The 21,354-nt window shown below is 35.4% G+C and overlaps 1 protein-coding gene across 1 annotated transcript in view; it reads right to left on the bottom strand.

Annotated features, from left to right (window-relative positions):
- Nucleotides 1-20,585, bottom strand: part of LOC149541990 (pentatricopeptide repeat-containing protein At4g02820, mitochondrial-like) — a 69,054-nt gene extending 48,469 nt beyond the window's left edge. The window contains exons 1-2 of the mRNA XM_089797042.1: nt 20,328-20,585; nt 19,861-20,230 (exon numbers count right to left, since the gene is read on the bottom strand). Of these exons, the coding sequence (XP_089653168.1) occupies nt 19,861-20,230; nt 20,328-20,362 (405 nt within the window). The 5' untranslated portion in view covers nt 20,363-20,585. The remainder of the gene's footprint in view (nt 1-19,860; nt 20,231-20,327) is intronic.
- Between the last annotated feature and the right edge of the window lie 769 nt (nt 20,586-21,354).

Genomic DNA, 21,354 nt, shown 5'->3' with positions numbered 1-21,354 from the left:
GTTGAATGAACCATTTCAACCCATCATTTGCACACATTACATTCAGCAACCACATCATCCTTAGCAATGGGCGATGTTGTCTTTCCTCTCTATTTAATTTTGACACTTCCATTATAATAAAATTTGCCTATGATTTTTTTGCATCGATGAGACCCAAACTGTCAAATTGTGTTTGTAGCCTGCTGAAAGTAGCAATATATCAGCAATATTTTGAACATTTGCAAACCCCCTCATTGGCACTTTTGATTTGGAGGCAAACCCCAAACCCCCATATCTCAGTTATACTAACTCTTATTTTGATGCAATGTTTTTCATTTGGGGTAAAATTTTGTGTTCTTCGGTGTTGTGCAAGTAATTTTTTGTTATGGACAAACTTTCCAGAATTTACAGCCTTTGATGGTGTACCTATCCTACCCTATTTTTTGCATCTTCAAGGGCCATCTTTCTGACATACAGACACATTTTCAAGTGTCATTTTTTATAAGTACATTTTTTTTGTTTACTTTTCAGATTTGCTATCAATTTTTAGCCATTGTGAGTAGACATAGCACTTTCAGCAATTGGTCTATTTTGGCCTATTTTTGGCACTTATAATTGATTAGATCCTGGAGTGATCTTGTATCTTACTTCTTTTGAGTCTGCTATAGTCTCATATTGCTGTTGTAATCTTCAAAATCATAAGTCCAATTTGGTGCATTTGGCAAGTAGCAATTGAACACGCACTCTATATAAATTGCCAACATCATCTAATCAAGGGGGGATTTGAGTAGATTTCGTAGGGGTGTAATGAATTGTTGATCTCATTTTTTAAAGTAGCATTGATGTAATCATGGAAGTAGCAATATATCATGTTGTCTTAACTTTAAATGGGGTTAATTATGTGTCATGGTCAAAAGGAATCATCATACATTGGAGATGTCTTAATCTTTTGCCTCATCTTTATGGACTTGCCTCAAATTCATTATATATTATTATATAATATTATTATTATATTACATATATGGTTAATATATTAATATTATATATATAAGATGAGTTATGCATATAGTTATTTATAAACTAAATGATGATTAACTATAGAGACATGTCTCCTCCTCTCATATTATACATATATGAGATCCAAATCTGCATTTGGAAATCATCAATTACAATGGCAATGGAAGTACATTTGCAAATACGATCTTAAGTTACTTCAACATGGTATCAGAGCTAACTGCAAATGTAAGAGAGAACTGGAAGATATTCAAAATATAATGTCTATGACTACTGAAATTGTTGCTGGTTGGAAATTATCGTAAGTAAAGACAACTGACTATTAGTGCTCAGACTGTGACAACATAAAAAATAATCAACTATTTACTTCAAGATGACATACAGAAGAGAATTCCTATTTGGAAACCGAGTACTATACAGAAGTCTAAAGTATGTTCCTTTTGTGACATTCATCAGACAATGAAGTGTCAATTCAACACGAGGGAAGAGAAAGTGAAGATTATTTCCATGTCAACTTCAAGAGGATATTTTCAAAAAAATGCAATTGTGAGTCATTGAATCAAATTCATTATCCTTTGCTCGCATCCTCTGTACTTGAATCTATCTTTGGAAGGGATAAGAAACATCTATCAAAGCATAAGGGATGAAATTTTGTCAGAAATTATAGTTTAAGTGCAATGCGCATACATACGTTTGTCAGAGCACCAGTGGCATTGTATATAAACTCGAAAACTGGTTGTCAGAACACTTCTAAACAAATGTATCAATGCACTAACAAAGATCATAGAGAGAAGCACCTTCAAGCAGTTGAGATATTGTTATGAAAAAAATGAAATGCCATCCCATTTTATGAATGAGACACAGAAAACATACTCACCACATTTATCAATTCATACTATACACGTTGCCAACCATAAAAGAAAATTTAGGCTTATTATGTGCATGGAGTATCATCACAACTTAAGGAAGGATTATGAAGAAAATACAAAGAGAGAAGTGACAAAGAGTTTGGGTACAATTAGTAAGATGGCACAGAGTACACATACGAGATGAAGGAAGGAAGATGCCAATTGACAAAGTACGTAAGGGCACCTACATGGTAGATAAAAGACCATTGTAGACTAGGTCATGAAACTAGTGACACCTACCTCTCCGCATAATCGCAGCTGCTGAGAAAAGAATTAAAAGATGTTTGAAAAGATAGGCATTATATATGCATGTCTACTAATCACTAAAGAGACTTCACTTGTGTGGCTAGTCAGATCAGAAGTGACTGGATACGAGAGTTTATATATCTCTCTGAATCGTCAACAATAGGATGCAACAAAAGCACTCAACTTACCATTGTGGTGGTGCCAGTGAGGAGGATATTGAATGAAATGAATAGATAGGAGTCGACTGCCACTTAGAACCATTCTCAGTTAGAGACACATTGAAAAGAGAAAATATAGGATAGATGAGAGATAGAAAATGATTGTATACATGCTTGTCTAAGAATAGCGAGTACATACAATAGACATGAAATCTACATATAATGATATGATCAAATATCAAATGTTATATGCTCAAGTAAGATAGATGTATATAGAAGCATATACTATAGAAGTTGGACGGATCAAAATATGTTTGTGGTTATTATAAAACAAAGACCACGCAATGGGGAGTGTAGACATAAAGTGCCATCGTCCAATCACTATCAGACAAATATCAGGCACCACCATGACGGATAAATGGCTGAAGGAGAAATCACAAATTGAGAAGGGTAGATATCATTAGTCAAACCTTTTGTTCCACTCAAGGGAAGGTGCAAAGAGCTCGAACTCAAAATTCAGAGAAGTCAGAGTTGAACTCTAAGAACTTGACCACCATTAGGGATCTGGCTCAATAAATGAATTCTTCTCGAGCTCAATGCTTGGAGTCAACGATTTGGTTTTGGAACATATGATGGGAGTCGAATTGAGTGGCTCAACTTACTGTTTGTGCAAACCATGTTTGTGAACAAGATCTAGGTCAGGCAGTGATTAGGCCTAATCAACAATGGGAAGGACGCAGCAAAGAAGATGAGAATGATGCAGAGTTCGTGAAGATGAATTTATCATCGCCTTGGAGACAAATAGCTTTGGCTAGGGAAATTCTTGCACTCGTGTTCAATTTTCCGCAAACTTTCTTCACCATATTTATATTACACGATATGCAAATTGTTTCCTTACTTCAAGATACGTATTATGTTGTCACCTGCTCATGAATTACTATTGCAATACTGGGAAAGAATATGAGCAGTCCTCTATACGAATTACATGCGATAAAGGAGACACTTAAATATTAGTATCAGGGTTGAGAATAGGAACCATTATTCTCTTAATTGGAAATTGATGAATTAATGTGAACAAGAAAGGAGAACGATGGATATATCACCACTTATCGATAATTATAATGGGTAATGGTGATGGGAAGATACTCATCACCGAAGGCTGGCATTCGAAATGTACAAAGTGTATTTGTGTACTTGTTAACCATTTGACTTATGTAGGGCACAAGGATTCAAGGGTGGAAAAGGTACCGCCGATCCCTTGGAAGTAAGTACATAACTTATATTAAGTTTCTTCATATTATTATTATTTTTATAGGGCATTAAGAGTGGTAAGTTAATGTGTCATTATTAATAATTATTTCGTAGTTATATTTTATGAGATAGTATAACTTAAAATATATGGTGATTATATATATATATATATATATATATATATATATATATATATATATATATATATATATATATATATATATTTCCTAATCAATTTTTTATGAATAAAATTAAGTATTATGGTATCTTGATTTTATTATTGAAAATATAAAATAAAGAGTTATGTTATAATAATTGTTGTTGTTAGTGATAGGCATGATTTAGAATTACTAACATTCTAATTGACACTCTTATTTGATTTAAGATTATATTTAATTTGATAATGTTTATGAAATATATAGAGATTCATTATGTAAATATATTATATCTCAATCAAACATTTCTCTATATTATTCTTAATTTATTTATATAAGAGCTATGTTCTTGCAAGAAAAGGAAGATTAATATACGATTCAGAAAGAGTCTTACACCTTGTTAAAACGAAGTTTTAGAAGCCTAGAAGATTTATGTTCAAAGGGATTCTGAGACATTCATTAGAGAGGGTAGATAGAGGATATGATTTCATCAACTGTCAGTGATATCAACCATATTGATTTAGAGGGAGTAAAACAAATGTTGTGATGGAATCTTTAGTGATTGATTATAAGAAAGTTGTGACTTTGATAAATGAAACTTGACGTATGAATTGTAGAGTCATTCAAGTGGCATAGTCATACTAAATCAAGATATTGGCATATTATGGATGAGTTTGTGTTTGCTTCTAATTAATGAATGTTTGGATTTTCATTGGATAAAAAGAGCAAGTTCAAACTTAGAAAGAAGTTATCATATTTGATACAAAACAATATAAGAATGAGTGGGAATTTTACATTGTGGGGGGGAATAATAGTCAATGTTCCATTCCCACTTGAACCATCCTTAGAAAAGGAGATATTCCATAACCCTCTTGGGGCAGATAAGTACTTGTATCTTTTACATTTATCTATTCATTTATTAAAGGTTATTTGCTTTGATCTTTTCCTTTATGTTTGAGGATATTCTTAAGAAGGTTGATACTTCAAATATGCTACCAAATATTGTGCATACTAAATCTAATCATAGTAGTTCCAAAGACCCTGATGATCAAGATGGATCTTGATGCAAGTATCTTTGATGATTGAGATTATGAGATTCTTCTGCATTAAGAGGGAGTATGACATTTCTCCAAAGGCAATGCTAGATCTTAGAAGATTAATACTCAAAGGGAGTTTAGAAATCCATGTGGGCGACTGCATGATATTGATGGGCCTACTCCTATGTATATCACAAGGGAGTGATGAGTTTGTCAAGCATCCTTGGGAAAAGTGAGCTCTTTTTTGAGGAAGTAACAAGAGGACCTGACATCCCAGAATCTATATTTAGAGGGAGAAATTTTGAGATGCAATCCCTTATGGATGATATCTTCTCTATGAGGAGAAGTTCTAAAGGGAAATGTTGAATTGAAATATTTCAAAGGTAAAAATTGATATGTTGATTTCAATCTATATCTGGTTATATAATTGTTGTTTTAGATATGTAATGAAAGGTGACAATCGTTATATAATTGTTGTTTCAGATATGTAATGAAAGGTGACAATCTTTCATTGGCATAAATAAACAGAAGGTAATCATTGTAAGGTGACGATCTTACATATGATAGGCCTATTATCATGGTTCTTTGGGCCGGAATCTGCCAGACACCATGATAACAAACATAAGGTAATCTTTGTAAGGTGACGATCTTACAAATGATAGTCCTGTTATCATGGACATCTCTAAATATTGTTTTTGGACAATTAGAGATCATGGGTAACAAATCTATTATGTCATCATGGACATCTCTAGACATTGCTTAAGTGCAAGTAGAGATCATGAGTGTGTTATTGACATCTCTAGACATTGCTTAAGTGCAAGTAGAGATCATTTGTGTATCATGAACATCTCTAGACATTGCTTAAGTGCAAGTATAGATCATGAGTGTGTCATGAAAATCTCTAGACATTGCTTAAGTGCAAGTAGAGATCATAAACTACAAATGTGTCATGGACATCTCTAAACATTGCTCAAGTGCAAGTAGAGATCATGAAAATTTTAATCACTATGGACATCTCTAGACATTTCTTAAGTTCAAGTAGAGATCATAGGAAATAGTTTATGTTGCTAAGAGATTTTAATATACATTGTGTTCATGATTCTAATTCTAATCTAATGATATTTTACTTCTCCCTTGCTAAAGAGGGAGTGTTAATGTTTTAGCGTCAGTAGAAGTAAAACATTGATTATTTGATATATTAATCTATGTTTATGTTTTTCAAATAAATTGTTATTGGTGATTCTTATATAATATATATTATATATGTAATATAATATATATTATATATTATGCATTATATATCTTATTTATAATATATATGTAATATAATATGTATTATATATATTTTGCATTATATATTATTATATAATAATATTATTATATTACATATATGGTTAATATATTAATATTATATATATAAGATGAGTTATGCATATAGTTATTTATAAACTAAATGGTGATTAACTATAGAGACATGTCTCCTCCTCTCATATTATACATATATGAGATCCAAATCTGCATTTGGAAATCATCAATTACAATGGCAATGGAAGTACATTTGCAGATACGATCTTAAGTTACTTCAACAAAGCAACTAGAGCAATTTGGGAACATAACAATGATTGTGTTAGACTATTGATCATTTTGAACCTCAATCAATTTCTCCAACAGCCAATCTTACCCAAGTTTTAAAAGCATTGATGCCAATCCAAATGCAGATTGTCTCCTTCCACTTGATGATGCAGATAAAATTCCCTTTGATGATATTGTACAAGAGCAATCTAGTTGGATTTATGTTCTAGAACTTACAAAAGCATTTTGGAGATCCACATGTTACTCCATTCCCAAAAGATCCAATTATAGATTGTCTCCTTCCACTTGATGAAGCAGATAATATTCCCTTTGACGATGATACCTTACAAGAGCTATCTAGTTGGATTTAAGTTCCAGAACCTCTACATGCAGCTCCTACTTCTTCAGTTGAGATCACTTCTAGTATTGCTCCTTAAGAGAGTTATATTCCTATAGCCATGGTTGCTTGTGATTCAATGCAACAAGATAATTCTTGTCTTCCAAATCAAAATCCTTAAGATGCTGGTGCAGGAGCACCCACATCAAATGAGGAAACTACAAAGTCCTAAGAACCTATAGGATAGGTTAGATTTAGCATCTAAGTATTTGGACCTATTTGTAAGGCCTAGTTGCAAGACTGGCGTAATTATAAGCCCTTGGTCAACTATGATTAAAGGTGGTCAAATGTCTTCAAATCTTAGGATTTTTCATGTTTTCATGTTTTTAGCATGTTTTGATCCTAGTTGCATCATTTAGTTAAGGTTTGAACATATTTTGTTCACAAATTGCAAAAGTTGCATAAAATGTAAAAATTGCTCAAAAGTTGTCAACCTGTATTTTGATCCCCAACAACCAAAAATGGTTTGAAAAGTTGTGGTGACCGTTCGGGATGCCTACATAAGCCCTTTCAAGCGGGTGGTAGGTATCATGATGTACTTTTGCATTGAAATCGATAAAAACAACTCAGATTTCCTGCCAATTGGATGATGCAATGTGTGCGGACTTGTACAAACATACCAGGGTGTCTAACCTACATTTTCAGAAAGGTGGATGAATCATCTTTCCAATGCACTTGATTTGAGGTCTTGATCAATCTCCTGACTCAAGATATCTGGTTTTTTGTAAAAGTTGTTCATAAAAGTTGTCATACCTAGGGTTTCAATAAGAAATTTCCATATCTCAGGATTTCACCATGGGAATTTGACGGCCTCTAGTAAAATCCAAGTGTGGATTATGTACTTTAAGATGTATTTGGTCTCAACCTTGTATGTGCAAGTGGCCAATAGAAATTTGATGCCCTAGGCATGCAAGATCCATGTGCATGCTTATAACACTGATCAACATCTCCCATAACTTACTCTAGAAGTGACATCAAGTCTTGAAATTGGGTTTGCTATTTGTTTATGCTTGCCTCTTCATGTTCCAATCATTTGTTTGGAGTTTGGGCCTTTGCAAAGTATATATCCTTTGTATTGGAGACCTAATAGGGCTAATTGCCTAGGGAAGAAATTGAGGAAAACCCAATTTGTTTGTAACTCCCTATCCTAGTGTTTGGGTATGTTTAGTAAAACCCAAAAGGGTACTTGAATATGTGATTTATCCATAAGGTTATGTGGAGATTGCTGAAATTAAGTTAGATTTTCATGAAAACGGGCTACAAGCCTAATATGGTGGATTTCTGAAGCAACCATACGATAAATGTTGCATAGTTCGGTTTTAACCATCATTCCACCTTATGTTAGACCTAAGCAGACTACAAGTCCATCCTTGAGTCTCCTTTGGTCTTGTTTTGTGTTTTGGGGTGTTGTGTTAAAAATTGTCAATAGGTGCATTTTTGGGCAATTTGTGATAAGTTGTCTAGTTTGAAGGATCTTCCTTGTGATTGAGATTTCCTTGTTTGGGATATTGGTTGTGATAAAGTAACATCCTATTTGAGCACTTGTGATTGGTGCTTAAGCACATTTGGACAGGATAAAGGAAACTTTTGTTTGTCATATCTTCAATGAAGGGGATCTAAGGACTAGTTGTTAATCAAAGAACTACTCTACCAGATTCCATTGCATCAAGTGGTATTAAAGCCTTGTCTCTTACCGAAGAAGAAGAAATACCTACAAGGGTAACCAATGCAGAACTTGCAAAGATCATGAGACAACAAAGGGAAACTAACGTTGCTCTAGCAAAGAGGTTGAAGGAACTTGAAAGCAAGTTGGATAAGAACAAAGGGGCACAATCTGAAGAAGATCAAAATACTTAGGTTGAAGACCTTGAGGAAGATGGTGAAGTGCCTGCTAAAAACAAAGACCTCTATTGAATGCTCTCAAGTCCATGGAGAAAAGAACCATGGAGGGGAAGTTGGAACTACCAACTTTTAATGGCAAGATGAATGCTGATGTGGCCTTGGACTAGATTGAGGCCCTGACTAGTTTCTTTGAATGTGAAGATATTCTAGAGAAGCAAAGAGTAAAAAATGGCAAAGTCCAAGTTGAAGGTGGCAGCCCTAACTTGGTGGAACTTCATCCAAACCGAAAGGGTGAAAAAAGGAAGAAGCATGATTTGTTCTTGGGATAGAATGGTGGCACTAGTCAGAGAAACCTATGTGCCTAAAGACTATGGGGTACAACTCCATAGGAGGAAGCAGAGTTTGAAACAATTCCTATACAAAGGAGTTCCTAAAACTGTGAATGAAGACCAATACAGTGGAGGATGAGGAAGAAAAACTTGCAAGGTACATGAATGGCCTCAAGGTACCCATCCAAGAGGAACTTAGCCTTCACACTCCTACTTCTGTGAATAAGTGCTATCAAATAGCCATCAAAGTGGAAGAGAAATGGAAGAGCAAGCAGGACCAAAACAAAGGGAAGGAGAATAACAATAACAAGAACTTCAAGGCCAAAAACAACTCTTGGAGCAAAGGGCAAAACAATGGCAGTAAAACTTTTGATCAAAACAAGGATCAGGGAGAATCTAGTTCCAAAGGGAACTAAAGAGGAGGAAAGACCTTTGGCAAAGGCAGAGGAAGAGGCAATGGCACCATCAAGTGCTACAACTGCAATCATTTAGGTCACCATGCAGGGAAGTGTCCTGAGAAGAGGAACAACAATCAAGGGGAGAGGAGAACTCAACTCATTGAAGAAGATCAACTTGACTGCAGGGATCTTGAACCTGAGGAAGGTGCATGTCTGATGATGAGGCAAGCCTTCTTGCAAATACTTCAGACCCAAGAGCCACCCCAAAGGAAGAACCTATTCAGAATAGAGATCAAATGCCAAGGCAAGTTATGTAGTTTATTAATTGATTCAAGATCAACTGAGAATTTGGTGTCCTCTAAAATGGTTGAAAAACTTAAGTTGCCTAAGAAGCCCCATCCCTTCCCCTATCATGTCTCTTGGCTTACAAAAGGTCAACAAACCCTAGTAGCTAAACGAGCTTGGGTAGAGTTCTCTATTGCAGACTTGAAGGACAAAGTGCTTTGTGATGTGGTTGAGATGGATGCCTCCCACATTCTCCTTGGTAGACCCTGGCAATATGATGTAGATGCCACACACCATTGTAGGAAAAACATCTACTCCATAACAAAGAATGGGGTAATCTTTACAATGAAACCAATGCCTGATCCTAAGGTAGAGTCTACTGTAGTCACCATAAAAAAGAAGGAAATGACGAAAGCATTGAAAGAACCTGACTCCCAAGGGTTCATACTTCATACTAGTGTCTAAACCTAAAGAGAACGTTAGTACTAAAGACAAAGAACCTATACCAAATGAAGTCAAGGATCTGTTGCTAAAATACAGTGATGTCATTGCCTATGACTTACCCTCAAGCCTCCCTCTCATAAGAGATATCAGTCATCAGATTGACCTAATTCCTGGCTCTTCCTTGCCTAACAAAGCATCCTACAAAATGACTCTAGTCCAACATGCAAAGATTGCAAAACAAGTCAATGATCTGCTAGAGAAAGGACTGATTCAGAGAAGTCTACGTCCTTGGGCAATCTCATTTGTCCTTGCTCCCAAAAAGGATGGAAAGAGGAGGTTATGTACTAACAGCAGCGCAATAAATAAAATCACAATAAGATATAGATTTCCCATGCCAAGAATTGAGGATTTATTGGATCAACTAGGAGGTGCTTGCTATTTCACCAAAATTGATTTGAAATCAGGCTACCATCAAATCAGGATCAAACTAAGAGATCAATGGAAGACAGCATTTAAAACTACTAAAGGTCTTTCTGAATGGTTGGTAATGCCTTATGGGTAAAGTAATGCACCTAGTACATTTATGAGGCTTGTGAATGAGATATTCATTGATTTCATTGGAAAATTTGTTGTTATATACCTTGATGATATACTAATATTTAGTCATAGCAGAGAAGAACATCTTGATCGCATGGAATAGGTCTTAAGGAGACTTCATCAGCACAAGTTGGTGATCAACTTGGAAAAGTGCATCTTCATGAAGAAGAAACTTGTGTTCCTAGGCTTTGTCCTTTCACAAGGCACCCTCAAGATGGACCCTGAGAAGGTTGAAGCCATTGTCAACTGGCCTCCACCAAAGAACCAAGGTGATGTAAGGAGCTTCCATGGCCTTGCCACTTTCTATAGGAAATTCATCAAGAATCTCAGTCATGTGTGTGCTCCTATGCTAGACACCATCAAAGAAGTAAGGAAGAACAAGTTTGCAAGGACAAAGGAGGCTAATGATGTTTTGCAGTATTTGAAGAACAGAGTTTCTCAATACCCTATCTTGGTGCTCCCTAACTTCAACAAAGTCTTCATTATTGAGACTGATGCGAGCAACTTGGTCATAGGTGCAATCCTAAGCCAAGAGAGCAAACCAGTAGCATTCTTTTCAGAAAAAATTGAATGAGGCAAAGAATAAGTACTCTACCTATGATCTAGAGTTGTATGCTATGGTACAAGCCTTAAACAAATAGAGACACCACCTAATCCCTAAGGAATTGTGGTTTATACTGATAATCATGCATTGAGTTTTCTAAATTCTTAGGAAAAGTTATCAGTTAAGCATCTCAAATGGATGGAGAAACTACAAGCATACACTTTCAATATCAATCATAAGAAGGGTGTAGCAAACAAAGTGGCTGATGCCCTTAGCAGAAGAGTGGGATTAGTTGAAGAAGTTCAACTCCGGAGTGTGGGCATAGACTCACTAAAGCATTTGTGTGCAAGTGATCCAGATTTTGGAGAAGACTTTGAAGTATGCACAAAAATGGTAGACAAGTACCATAATGATTTTTCTGAATATCTGATTCAGAATGGACTCCTATTCAAGGGGGCTCAACTATGCATTCCTAAGTGTTCCATGAGGACAAACATTATAAGGGAGAAGCATTGTGGTGGCTTAGGTGGTCACTTTGGAATAGACAAGACAGCAGACATGGTAAAGAGGAGTTATTTTTGGCCAAAGATGGGAAATGATGTCAAGAAGTTAAATGAAACATGCAACATTTGCCAACAAGCCAAAGGAGTATCTACAAATCAAGGATTATATCAACCTTTACCGATTCCCACAAAGCCTTGGGAATGCATTTCAATGGATTTTGTAATGAGTCTGCCTAGAACAAAACAAGGATTTGACAATGTGTTTGTCATAGTGGATAGATTCAGCAAGATGGTCCATTTTGCACTCTACAAAAGCACTAATGATGCATCCCACATTGCACATCTCTTCTTTAAAGAAGTAGTCAGAATCCCTGGCCTACCCCAAACCATTTTATCAGATAGAGATGTAAAGTTTCAAGGGCATTTTTGGAGAACTCTTTTCAAAAAGTTGGGAACTAACTTGACCTATAGCTCTGCCTATCAGCCACAAACTGATGGGCAGTCTAAGGTGGTGAATAGGCTATTAGGCAACCTCCTAAGATGCCTAACCAAGCAGTATGCTGAAAGTTGGGATTTGCTCTTACCCCAAGCAGAATTTGCCTTTAATGACTCCATGAATAGGTCTATTAGCAAAACTCCTTTCCAAGCAGTCTATGGCCTTCATCCCAAAGGTCCTTTGGATTTGGTTGAGTTACCATCCGATTTCAAGGTCAATGCACAAGGAGAGGAACTTGCAGAGCTCATCACCAAGGTGCAGCATGAAGCGAAAGAAGCATCGCAAAAATCTACCAGAAATATAAAGAACAAGTAGAAAGGAGAGGAAGGGAAGTCCATTTCAACATTTGGATACAAGGTATGGGCATTCATGAGGAAAGAGAGACTACCTAAGGGTAGGTATATAAAACTTCACATGAAGAAGGTTGGGCCATGCTCTATACTCAACAAAATGGGTGAGAATGCCTATGAGATATCTCTTCCCCCTACCGTGCAAATCTCTCCAATTTTCGATGTTGCAGACCTCACTCCTTGTAAAGGTTTGACAGGTTCAACAAGTGAACAAGGTCAGCAGACTGAAATGGATGAAGACTATGTTACTAACCTCCCTCAAAGCAAACCACTTGAGTTGGAGGCAATATTGGATACCAAGTTGTTGAAACAAACAAGGCATAACAAATACATACAACATCTAGTGAAATGGAAAGGACTCGCTAACATCGATGCAACTTGGATGACAGAGGATCAAATCAAGCAACATAGCACCTCTGTGGAGTGGTTAACCTCAAGTAGGAACTTCAAGTTCAAAAACGCAAGGGGAGTATGGTGCAGGAGCACCCACATCAAATGAGGAATCTACAAAGTCCTAAGAACCTAAAGGATAGGTTAGATTTAGCATCTAAGCATTTGGACCTATTTGTAAGGCCTAGTTCCAAGATTGGCATAATTATAAGCCCTTGGTCAACTATGGTCAAAGGTGGTCAAATGTCTTCAAATCTTAGGATTTTTCATGTTTTTAGCATGTTTTGATGCTAGTTGGAACATATTTTGTTCACAAATTGCGAAAGTTGCATAAAATGCAAAAATTGCTCAAAAGTTTCAAGCAACTTTTAAGCAAAAATTGCAAAAGCTTGTATTTCAATCCCCAACGGCCAAAAATGGTTTGAAAAGTTGTTGTGACCATTGGGGATGCCAACATAAACCCTTTCAAGCGGACAATAGGTATCATGATGTACTTTTGCATTCAAATCGATAAAAATAACTTAGATTTCTTGCCAATTGGATGCTGTAACAACGTGTATGGACTTGTACAAACGCACCAGGGTGTCTAACCTACATTTTCATAAAGGTGGATGAATCATATTTCCAATGCAGTTGATCTGAGATCTTGATCAATCTCCTAACTCAAGATATTTGATTTTTTGTAAAAGTTGTCATACCTTAGGTTTCAATAATAAATTGCCATATCTCAAGATTTCACCATGGGAATTTGATGGCCTTTGGTTAGTGTGGATTATGTACTTTAAGATGTATTTGGTCTCAAACTTGTATGTGCAAGTGGCCAATAGAAATTTGATGCCCTAGGCATGCAAGATCCATGTGCATGCTTATAACATTGATCAGCATCTCCCATAACTTACTTTAAAGTAACACCAGGTCTTGAATTCAGGTTTGCTATTTGTTTATGCTTGCCCCTTCATGTTCCAATAATTTCTTTGAAGTTTGGGCCTTTGCAAAGTATATCTCTTTTGTATTTGGACACCTAATAGGGCTAATTGCCTAGGGAAGAAATTGAGGAAAACCCAATTTGTTTGTAACTCCCTATCCTGGTGTTTGGGTATGTTTAGTAAAACCCAAAAGGGTACTTGAATATGTGATTTATCCATAACGTTATGTGGAGATTGCTGAAGTTAAGTTAGATTTTCATGAAAAGGGCTACAAGCCTAATATGATGGATTTGTGAAGCAACCATATGATAATTGTTGCATAGTTTGGTTTTAACCATCATTCCACCTTATGTTAGACCTAAATAGACTGCACGCCCATCCTTGAGTCTCCCCTGGTCTTATTTTGTCTTTTGGGGTCTTGTGTTAAAAATTGTCAATATCTGCATTTTTGGGCAATTTGTGACAAGTTGTCTAGTTTGAAGGATCTTCCTTGTGATTGGGATTTCCTTTTTGGGAGATTGGTTGTGATAACGTAACATCCTATTTGAGCACTTGCAATTGGTGCTTAAGCACATTTGGACATGATGAAGGACACTTTTGATTGGCATATCTTCAGTGAAGCGAATCTAAGGACTAGTTGTTAATCATCAGATGCATTCTTGACAAACATTACAAGCTTGTTTGTGGAGTCCTACATTGAGGATTTGGGAGAGATCATTGATGACATTTATCTTCTCTTGATGAAGATTGATCCTTCTTTAGTTGTTGCGAGGGAAAACTTTGACCCTCATCTTTATTCTCTACTTGATCATTCTTTCGAGGTTGACATGATTGGTGGATATGTGATTCCACCTTGTGTGATTGATACGTTATATCTAACATAACTTCTAGTTATCATGCATTGCCCATATATTTAGACATGTCTAGCTTGCATTTATCAAGGGGATTTATATTTTACTATTAGTTGATCATTATTGATTCAATCAATTGATTGATCATTTTGCCTATCTCTCTTGTGTTTTCAATTGAGCTTCAAGATCTTGGCATTTCATTTGTTGCCTTGGGCAAATTCTTGCATGATGTTTTCAATAGAGTTAATGGTGCATGTAAGTTTATTTTTCCTCTTTCCAAAGCCTTTGAGCCCTTCAAACATGTTGCATCAACGATCTTCTATGCCACAAGCTAGTAGGAATGGGGCTCTAATATCAATTGTAACCTCCCATTTGGGAATTGGAATCTTGCCCTAAAATCACAAATTCCATTAAAAATAAGAAATGTAAGATAGTAGAGATATGACTTTACCAATTACAAAACCTTTTAACAAGATAAGTCCTAATTTAGGTCCCGCATGTACGTGTGTGTGAATATATATATATATATATATATATATATATATATATTTGTGTGTGTGTGTAATTCATAAAGCCAACTAATTCTATTAATAATAGCAATCACACATATGAGTAGAAATATGTATACTCATCATAATTCATTAAATAAGTCATGTCACATCTATACTCATTTTTATAAGTAAACCATAATATGGGTTGAATGAGAAAGCGCAAAAGGATGTCTTAAAGCAATCCTCACACTAAGCCCAAGAGCGGATTTTATATCCACTTGACCCTAAGTGTTAGCACATTGAACATCTGTAATGAGGTCATCTACCTAGTGGGATGCTTGTCTCTAACCTTCCTATCCATGTCTCCTCATTCGTCAACTTGTGACTGTGATTTTCTCCAACAATCAATTGCTAAGTAGGTTGTAAGGGAATCACAATAGGGTGCCCAAAAATCCTCCTATCTAGACCCGAGAGTGATTTTTATTTCCCGTTTACCCAAGATGACAGGTACATGGGGCATCCAACATGGGGGTTCCACTTAGATGAGGATCTCATATATGCTCCACTTTCATGTATTTCCTTCTCTTCTCTACATGATTGCTTGGATTATAAATAGATTGATGTTTAGAATAAAAATTTGATGTCATTAACTATATCAAACACATAATAAACAATATCATCATCATGCATACACAAAGCATATATCTCATGCATACCAGAGTTGAACAAGAATGTTATTGCCTGCGATAAGTAGTAATTCTGATCTAACAGATCTATGTTCTCGATTGTTAATAACTTTGAATTGCTTTGCTCTTTATGTGCAACCAATTCCAATTGAATCAATTTCCTTGATGGTCCAATGCATTTTTCCAAAGCAGTCTTCTTAATTTTACAGCTTTATGTCTCTTTGAAGACAGATAAAGATATATCATTTGTTAATAACCCCTTTAATTATAATTGGTGCACCTCAAAACATTAATTACTACACATTATCATTTTCTGCAAAACAATACTAATGTTATTGTTATTTTCCAATTATCTTTTAACACATATCGTTTCATATTACCAAAGGCAATTGTTGGTCCTTTATTATAAATCCTTGTCTACATGTGGTAGCAGGTGCAATATGAATCCCAAAAGAATGTTGATCATTAGGTTTACTTATTTGTTATTTAGTGCTTAGGGTTGGAGGCATGACCCTTAGAAGAAAAAACCCAACCTCCAAAAGCATTTGTGCTTAATGTATTATTCACCACTGTAGCTTTACAATACACTTATATAGACTCCATTAACACCTTTGAAACATCAAGCCTCTGCACTACATCCTTTGTGTGTCCAAGCGTGTAACTACACATCCCACGCCATGCTTCACATATGCACTCCTCGACGTAAGACTTAATACAACAACAACCAAACCAAAACCTCAACAAGCCAACCTTAAACCACTAAACATATGCTTGTTTTACAAACGTAAACACACACATAAGCATGTGGTAAGGTAGAACCATGCGACCCAAAACCATAAGTTCATCTAAACATTAACCCCATATTTGTTTTTTTGTATAAATAACAAATACTTCCCCCATGTGTGACAACATAAAGTACCTAGCCAAATATTACAATTTTACAAGTGGCCCCAAATAATTACTCAATGCGACTAAACACATTGTCTAGGGTGCAACACAAGCAAACAATTATTTAATTACATAACAAAATTATATAATTGTTATGCAAGATGAACAACACCTAGTCCTAACAAATGGTTGCACAACAAAGCTTTGAGCCAAAGGAGCAAAGGTTATATATGTAAAACTTACCTTGATGGTAAAAGGTCTCTCATAATACTTCTTGTGTCATAAGTGTAACATAAAATATTGTATGTGCCACATCAATGATACACAGTGTTCCATGGGGACATGTCCTCCAGGCTTTTAGGCCCGTACTTGTCGCAGGGACGAAACAAGGAGGCGAGGATGGAGTTTTACCATCCCCAAAGCTGTCCCCTTTTTGCCAAATTCAGAAACGCCCCTGAAACGGCAAAAAAATTTGGACAAGAAACTTGGGGACAGCCAGCAGTGTTGGGGACGGCTTCCCCTAGCCATCCCTGAAACTTCTAGACATTCCCTTTTTCCAGCTAGTCAGGTAAAGGCAAAACAGTAAATTTTGCTTTTTGTGTGAGTCTGTAGTTGTCTTAAAGACATAATAAAAATATGCATACCATATTTGTCCATTAAAACACTAAAACACTAACTCCTTTACTCATTTTAAGATATGATGTATTTGCTAAGAGGGAAAAAGAAAAACATAGAGCAACAGCAGTAGCAGCAGTGAGGAAAGACTGCATTTAGTATTTCTATTTACTACTTACTATTTTAGTTGCACTTCTCTTTATTCGATTCTGATTTCATGCATAATACTTGGAGACTTTAGGCATTTTGATTTTACTATGTATGTATGTGATATGTTATAATGGAGGTACTTAGTATTTGTCATTTGATAATTTTCCATGTATTGATCTTCTAAAATGTCTATGGGGAATGGTTTATCAATATTATGATATGCATACTTGAATTTTGTCTTTCTATATAAAAAAATCCCCTATGTTTTTCTTCGCTGTCCCATAAGGTCCTATCCCCTAAATTTTGGCTTTGACCCATCCCCGTACCAGAAACACGTCCCCATCCACTAAAATGTCCCCGTCTCGGAAACTCCATGGAGCATAGACGATACATTGTTGGCATAAGCCCAACCACTTATTTTGCCCCATGGATTGACGCTGAAACATAAAATGCTCAGCCAAATTTGAATATTCAATTTATTGCCTCTAAAGCATGTTAAACCTGTGCCAAATGACTGCAACTAAAAATTAAACAAAAGCAAAATAAATTAAATAATTATTTTTGAGTATTGCAAGATTGTCATATGCACTTGGATGCTCCTACATCAATTGTTGGCAAGAACAAGGGGTCGACCATTGTGAAGGTGAACTTAAGGTCTAAAGAAAGACCACACCTTATAATGCAAGTGCAATTGGGAACAAACATGGAAGATAGCAGGATTCAAAATCTTCCTAGACTTCAAAGATGTTGTTCCGTGAATATTCAAAGACTTAAAAGTGGTACATCTAGAGTTGAGCATACAAAACCAGGACATTGCTGCAAAGGTCTAATAAGAAATTAACAAAAAAATAGATGTATTGTACATGTTCTTTAAAGAGTGAACAAATTAATGGGCATAGCTGATCATGTTAAATTTGAAGAAAAACTTGAAATGAATCGCATTATGTTTAAAAACAATGGAGAGGGTGTTTTATTTGTCTGTTACTTTCGGGGCATGAGGATACATTTTAGCAGGTGGGGTGGCAGTGGGGGGAGACTACAATTGAACCTCGGCAATATGGAAGTAAATGCAACCACTACACTCAGAAGGCTGCAGCTGTGTGTTTTTTAAAATATGGGATATGCTATTCAACAGAGCTTGTAGAGAACATTACACCAGCTTCAATTAATAGGTTTATATGTTCTAATCACAAACTGCAATAACTTTAACCCATATACATCCAGTTGCCCTATGGTGACATGTGATTACAAAGCATATATCCATTACTATAAGTCAAAACCCTATTAATAATATGTGCCTTATTCATTATTGGGATAAGGTCTGATGTCACCTGCTTTAGCAAAATAACAGGGTGTGGCAGAATATAAGTCTATTCCAGTTACTAGGGTTCAAAGAAGAGAAAAAGCACAAAAAAAGGTTCAAAATAAAACAAACAGATAATATGGCAAAATCAGAAAAACTAGCAAATTTTTCTTATTTGTTTTGTTCTACTCCAGTTAAATATATATATTTTTATGCATGCAGATATGACCAGAATATTACCTGGATTGACCAGAATTCCAAGTGCTAGTTTGTAACGCATTTTACATTTAGCTCTTACTACAAAACCTTTGCCTATATCAAGTTATGCAAATTAAAGCAAAAATTTCTGTAAGACAATTTTAAAACAATTAAGATTGAAAACAATCAAGGAAAAAAAGATTGAATGGCCAGTAGAATGTAAAGGAAAACTTAAAAATCTCCCCCGAGTTGAAGCAGACCAGCAAGTGTCTGCCTTTGAGTGAAGGTGTAGATAAGCCCACAGAACAAAACCAACCCTATGGAAAATGCTAGAAAAACTGGAACCATACAACTTGGCAAAAGTCAGAAGAGCAGGAGCTCTTAATATATATGAGAATATCACGAAGACAACAGAAGCCAGTTAGTCTCCAAGTAACTTAAGCAAAGAATACTGATAAAATGTAAAGGACAGAATATCACAAAAATAGAACTAGAAAGTAAAATTAAATATATATATATAATTTTGGAAGTAAAATTTATACCAGAGAGTTTTAAAAAGGAATATAAAATCTGTTTTCTGATAAATCTGTTGAAAAAGCCCAATCCAACCTCCATCGTCATCGACTGAAAAATACACTGAGCTAACCACATGCCGTAACCCAATCTTCTCTATAATCATTCTCCATAAACGTTCTAATCATGGCTTCTAGATGCTCTACTATTTTAAGACAAGATACTAATTTATAAAAAATTATAGTGATTAAGAAATTAAATAGGGAAAACAGTTGCATTTAACTAATTTGATCTCCTAGTATCTTCAAAAATGAAGCTGATGGAAAGAAAAGAAGTTTACAAACCAGTAAAGCAGCTTCGTATTTACGATACTTGCGAAAATTTCTAATAAGGCGAATTAATTCATTTTTGTTGATCTCTTTCCCGCCTTCCCCCAACATCTGCAATGCATCTGTTATCCTCTCTTCCTTGAAAGTATCTTTGCGAATCTCCCGATCAAGTTTCTTTAATGCGGTCAATGCCTTCTTCTTCTCCTCCACCAACGCTTCCGACGAAAATGCTCTGGAACTCAAATGTAACAATATCAATCTGCTCCCGTTATACAAACATTTGTGTCTCTCCGTTATTAATGTCGCTTGCAGGTCGTTGAAGCCAGCCCTGCTAGCAAACCCTTTACAAGGTTGTAGCACTGTCTCTGTCCTCTGACTTGCAAGCCTGCAAATACAAGATATTTTTAACACCAGGAAAAGGAAATGAGAAGGTGCTTTTGAAAATTGTCTTGGTAAATTCAGTTAGCTGTAAATGCACATACCATTTGAAGCCATTCAAGAGAGAACGCGACCTCATTTCCACAGCAGAGCTCTACGCGTAATGTCGGAAATGGAATTGGAAAGGTTTAGGGTTTAAGGTTTTAAGGATCTAATTCTGTTCACGCCATTTCCATGGTTATTTATAATTTTCTTATTTCATGTTTCCTGATTACCGAGGAAAATTATCAAAGCTGGATCCTCCTTTGGTAACATAGGTGCAGAGTGAGAAATGAGCTTGGATGACCGTTGGATATATTTTCGATATTTAATGTAATGTTCAAACCTTTTTTATAAATGTAGGTTTTTTTAAATAATGTAATTGAATCAAGTCAAATTGGTCTTTCAAAAAAAAGTACAAATTAATCTAATTTATGTTAATTAATGAAATTGGGTGAAAAATGTGAGATAGAAGAAGGAGAATTCAAAGGATAGATTGAGCATTTAGTTTGAATTATGATTGGAATAATATTGTAAGATCATGTATAATTATCATTTACATAAAGAGAATGGACATTCTTGGTGTACTTTTGTTAAAATGTGAAATTTTTATAATTGTGCGTAAGTCAAATTAAAATTATGTGTTATTGATTCCTAGTCGTTTTTCCTATATTTTGAACAAACATTGATAGCATTAAAAAATATCTAAGGGAGACCATTGAATCCAAATAGTCGTGTGCCCTCCATTGATAAGACGAGCTTTTACGAGTGTAGATGAATATCAACAATAACACTCTCCCGCTTGTAAGTATATTAGACAGGTAAGATAAAACTTTGTCTTTTTTAATCTTTTAAAACACTCCTATGAATGAATGTTAAGTTTGCAATGAGGATATTCCTTGTTACTTTCATATTTTTCAATGCATTTGTAAATGTATTTAAATATTAATACAAGGAGCAATCACTCAAACATACTCCATATTTATTCTAATGTCAAGAGGAAGGGGTCAAGAGTTAATAAATTTCTATAAGCTTGAATTAAGAGTTAGTTTTAGATTGTGTGGAGTGAAAAAAATCATTTTGAGTGTGGCA

Source organism: Cupressus sempervirens, chromosome 8 (assembly GCF_028749045.1).
Source record: "Cupressus sempervirens isolate cs-2001-9-10 chromosome 8, ASM2874904v1, whole genome shotgun sequence".
NCBI lineage: Eukaryota > Viridiplantae > Streptophyta > Pinopsida > Cupressales > Cupressaceae > Cupressus > Cupressus sempervirens.
This window is presented reverse-complemented; position numbering and strand designations above follow the sequence as displayed.